We start from the raw sequence: 4934 nt of genomic DNA, 5'->3' as shown, positions 1-4934 counted from the left end.
AAATCATCTTTCTGTAACAGACAGAACACTGTCTCCATCCCAGCTTTCAGAACTGCCTCAGCGTCTCCACCACCCGGAGTGGCAGGCTAACTGGTGGGAAGTGTGTAGATGGTAGACATTTCCCCCAGTGACTTCAGGACCAGAATAGGAGGGGACCTTGGTGATCAGAACCAACTACCTGGAGCAGAGGGTATTATCTCTGCTGCTTGGGGAGTCCTCTACCTTTGCTGTGCCTTCCAGTCTCCCGGGGACACTCATAAACTCCTACAGAGGAAGGATCCTAGAGACACAAAGGAAATCAGTATAGAGAGCAATCACGGGGCATTTTCTAAAGCAAACTGACTGTTTATTGATTATTAGCTCTTTCATTTTCCTGACTGATTGATGCTCTATGAGAATGAGTGTAAGAATGTTCCAGGGCTTAAGATTTCCCAAGGGGCCGAGTGGTGGTGGCGCACGCCTTTAATCCCAGCACTCGGGAGGCAGAGCCAGGCGGATCTCTGTGAGTTCGAGGCCAGCCTGGGCTACCAAGTGAGTTCCAGGAGAGGCGCAAAGCTACACAGAGAAACCCTGTCTCAAAAAACAAAAAAAACAAAACAAAAAAAAAAGATTTCCCAAGGGTCAGAAATCCAGATTTCCCATGAATATTTTAACTATCAACCAGTGTGAAATGTTTTGCAGAACATCAAAGATGCTCATCAGCTTCCATTGCTGTAACTAACATCTGAGGCAATCAACTCATAGAGATGGAAGGTTGATTTTGTCTCACAGTTTTAGAGGGGTTTCAGTCCAGAGTCAATTGGCTCCTTTGCTTGTGGCCTGTGGTGAGGCAGCACATGGTGTTAGAAGTGTGTGATGTAACAAAGTCGTGTATGTTGTGGACAGGACAAGAAAGAGAGGGAGGGCTAGGGCCACCTCAAGCACACATCCCAGTGGCCAGAAGATCCATCAGCAGTCCAACTTCAAAAAATGCTATCTATCTATCTATCTATCTATCTATCTATCTATCTATCTATCATCTATCTATCAGTCTGTCTATCTATCTATCTGTCTGTCTATCTATCTATCTGTTTTTGTGTGAATAAGCTTTTTGCCTGCATGTATGTAGTGCACCACCTGTGTGAAGTATGCATGGGACCCAGAAGGGGACGTCATATCTTCTAGAACTGGAGATACATACTGTTGTGAGCTGCCAAGGGCAGCCAGTGCTCTTAACCAGCCTAGACATGACTCCAGTCTCAGGCCCTGCTTCTTCAAATTGCCATCACTTCTCAGCAGATCACCCTGGAAACCATGTCCACAACATATGGTCCTTCATGGAACAGTCCAGACACAGGCTCAAAGAAAACACACCTGGAGGCCAGGTCTGGCTGGTCGAAATCAGTTTACCCACCTCTGGTCTCAGTAGTCACAGGCCCTGGGTTACTTGGAGTCTCTACATGTCATCCTCCTTCAGGGTGTCACGGCAGACACTCCTATAGACCGATGACCTTGGACTTGTCAACACTGGCACTGGCTGAACAATGTCCAGGTCAGCTCTCAATTCTCACTATGTAGGAATGCATCTCTTGCTTTAAATTTATTTCTTTAAAAAAAAACTGTGTGTGGATCATATTTGCAGGCAGGTGCTTTTGGAAGCTAGAAAAGGGCATTGGAGTCCCTCCCACACATAACCTATTCTGCTTCCTTCCTGTCCTGGGTTCCCGAGCTAGTCACACACTCAGTTTGAAGATGCTGGGAATGTTTGCCAGCACGTTCCTACTGTGCTCTGCCTCCTTGCTGCAGGTGCTTTGAGGCCAGGCTCATTTCCTGGTGTCCCTGCACTCCATGGCTGCTGCAGTGTTGACTTTTGCCAGCCTACAGTCTAATGCTACAGATAACCTTACTTCAGTTTCAGTGTGCTTTTACACACAAATGTAGCAAAGAAAGCAATGATCCAAGGCAGGTTGTTTGAGTTCAGAAAAACATGATCAGAAAAACATGTAAATAAACTTCAGTAAGCACACACTAAACATGGGCAGAGTAACCCTTTCCCAGAACTTCCTCAGACAGACCAATTTAAACACAATTGACTGGCATGTACTGTAGATTCTATCTGGGAAAGCATGGAAGCAAGGCAGAGGCAGAATCCAGATTCAGGGTACACTGACCAGATTGGGTTCTAGAGCTATATTCTGACTCCAACAAGAATAAACGTGTTTTACAAATTAAATGTAAATGTTTGTCGCAGGAGGCATGAAATCACACCCAAGAACAATCCAGGGAACAGAATGCCTTGAAGGTAAAAGGCCCTCTGCCTTTTCCCTGGAGCCTCTCCCATAGCTCTCCACAGCATTGTTCACTGTGTCAATCTTTTGACCGTGTTCCGACACTGCAGGGTAAGGAGGGGTTCACTGTGTGGGGGTCAAAGCTTTGGTGCATAGTCCTTGCCCTCAGCACATAGCATCTGAGAACCAATTCAACAGGGTGCTTGAAGCATGCCAGAGAAAGCCCATGTTGGATTTGAAGTCCTTTGCCCATGCACCAGTCCCTTGGTATACGCCTCAACAACTTCATCTGAAGAATGGGCACAAGGAAAGAACTCATTTTATAAGATGGGAATTAGGAAAAATTGCATGTGATCTCTAGTGCAATTGAACTCGATTAAAAGGTGGTTATTATGGGCTAGAGAGATGGATCAGTAGGTAGTGCTCGCCGTATAAGCTCAAGAACCTGAGCTCGATGTCCAGAATTCACATTAAATGAACAAATCATCAAAGCTGGGCAGGCTTGGAATCCCAGTGCTGGGAAGGCAGAGACAGGAGGATTGCTGGGGTTCACCTGTGAGCCAGCTGAATAGAACTGGCAACTTCTAGGTCAGCAAGAGACTTTGCCTCAAAAACCAAACAAATATATAAGGGGAGGGGGGGTCTGGAGAGAAGACACGGTGGGTATGAGCACGTGTGTATCTTCCAGAGAACCCAAGTTCACTTCCTAGCATCCACATATGGCTCACAACCACCTGTAACCCCAGCTCCAGGGAATACGATGCCCTCTTCTGGACAGAGAGACATACACACACACACACACACACACACACACACACACACACACACACACACACAGAGAGAGAGAGAGAGAGAGAGAGAGAGAGAGAGAGACAGAGACAGAGACAGAGACAGAGACAGAGACAGAGAGAGAGAAAGTTCTGGTAAAAAGGTCCTACATATGATCTGTGATCTGATTCTGAACATACAGTGAGGAGTTCCTGCTGTTCAGCCTACCCCACCAGGAGCCTGAGCCCCTGTGAGATGTCCAAGAATGAGACGGGAGTCAGTGAGTTTCTCCTGCTTGGCATCACCAATGACCCGGGGCAGCAGCGAATCCTCTTCTGGGCCTTCCTGTGCATGTACCTGGTCACGCTGACTGGGAACATTCTCATCCTCCTGGCCATCAGCTCTGACCCCCGCCTGCACACCCCCATGTACTTCTTCCTGGCCAACCTTTCCCTTGTTGACATCTGCTTCACCACCAATCTCATCCCCAGGCTCCTGGCCAGCCACGTGACTGGAACACGAACTATCTCTTACACCCACTGCCTGACTCAGATGTACTTTCTAATCTCCTTTGCCAATGTGGACACCTTTCTGCTGGCTGCCATGGCCCTGGACAGATTCGTGGCCATCTGCTACCCGCTACAGTACTGCACCATCATAACCCCCCAGCTCTGTGGGGGGCTGGCAGCCATCGTGTGGGTGTGCTCTGGCCTCATCTCCCTGGTGCACACTCTCCTCATGAGCAGACTGACCTTCTGCTCTCTGCTTCCCGAGATCGCTCACTTCTACTGCGATGCTTACCTGCTCATGAAGTTGGCCTGCTCAGACACACGAGTCAATCAACGTGTCTTCCTGGGGGCCGTGGTCCTCTTTGTGGCCCCCTGCATTCTCATCGTGGTCTCTTATGTCCGCATCACTATAGCGGTCCTCCAGATACCCTCTGCCAAGGGCAGGCACAAGGCATTTTCCACATGTAGCTCACACCTGTCCGTGGTCACCCTGTTCTATGGGACGGTTCTGGGAATCTACATACGGCCCCCAGACTCCTTCTCCACCCAGGACACAGTGGCCACCATCATGTACACTGTGGTGACCCCCATGCTGAACCCCTTCATCTACAGCCTGAGGAACAAGGACATAAAGGAGACCATGACAAGGTTCCTCAACAGTGGCGTGAAGTCCTCTTAGCATGGGGAGTGCCAGCTTGGTGTTTGGATGTCCAAGATAGAAAGCCTGACCTGGGATGTCACCTCTATCCTGCCTCCTCCCACTCACCCACTCAGACTATTTCTAGAAAAGAAAAACATCCAGAAATTAGAATAGAATTTTACTATTGTTAGAAGAGGCACTTGAATGTCAGCTGTGGGGAACAGAAAATCCTAATGATATCGAGCTAAACAACCTAAGAGTTTATGAGCATCACTATTTCTATAATGACAAATCCAGAGTAGAAATCCAAAGCGAGAATTGAGGTCCCTTCCAGGCTTCTCATGTCCCCAGGAATACACATTGATCCTAGTGTTTCCAAGGTAGCTGCTGAGGCACCGGCCATCTTGTAGCATCCCAGGTGAGGATAGGAAAGGCAAAGAGAATTTCCCAACGGCTTTCTGGGAAGCCCCACTTGCCCCTTTTGATGATGTCTCCGTGGCCCTCAGAGCAGCCTGTGAGAGGCCATTGTTGCTTTGGCCACCGCTGTTGTCATTTGTTGTTGTTTGTTTGTTTGTTTTTGTTTTTTGAGACAGGGTTTCTCTGTGTAACAGCCCTAGTTGTCCTGGAACTCACTTGGTCGTCCAGGCTGGCCTCGAACTCACAGAGATCCGCCTGGCTCTGCCTCTCATGTGCTGGGATTAGAGGCGTGCGCCACCACCGCCCGGTTTGTCATTTGGTCTTTTATTGGTT

The 4934-nt window shown here is 48.4% G+C and overlaps 1 protein-coding gene across 1 annotated transcript; it reads left to right on the top strand.

Annotated features, from left to right (window-relative positions):
* The first annotated feature begins 3290 nt into the window (after positions 1 to 3290).
* LOC128121246 (olfactory receptor 1D2-like) lies at positions 3291 to 4223 on the top strand. Its single transcript, XM_052755711.1, has one exon. The coding sequence runs from the start codon at positions 3291 to 3293 to the stop codon at positions 4221 to 4223; it is 933 nt and encodes a 310-aa protein (XP_052611671.1).
* The last annotated feature ends 711 nt before the right edge of the window (positions 4224 to 4934 follow it).

The sequence above is a fragment of the Peromyscus californicus genome, unplaced genomic scaffold (genome assembly GCF_007827085.1).
Source record: "Peromyscus californicus insignis strain IS unplaced genomic scaffold, ASM782708v3 Scaffold_3__1_contigs__length_106647218, whole genome shotgun sequence".
Taxonomy (NCBI): Eukaryota; Metazoa; Chordata; class Mammalia; order Rodentia; family Cricetidae; genus Peromyscus; species Peromyscus californicus.
The sequence above is the reverse complement of the archived record's forward strand: the minus strand, read 5'-3'. Positions and strand labels throughout refer to the sequence as shown.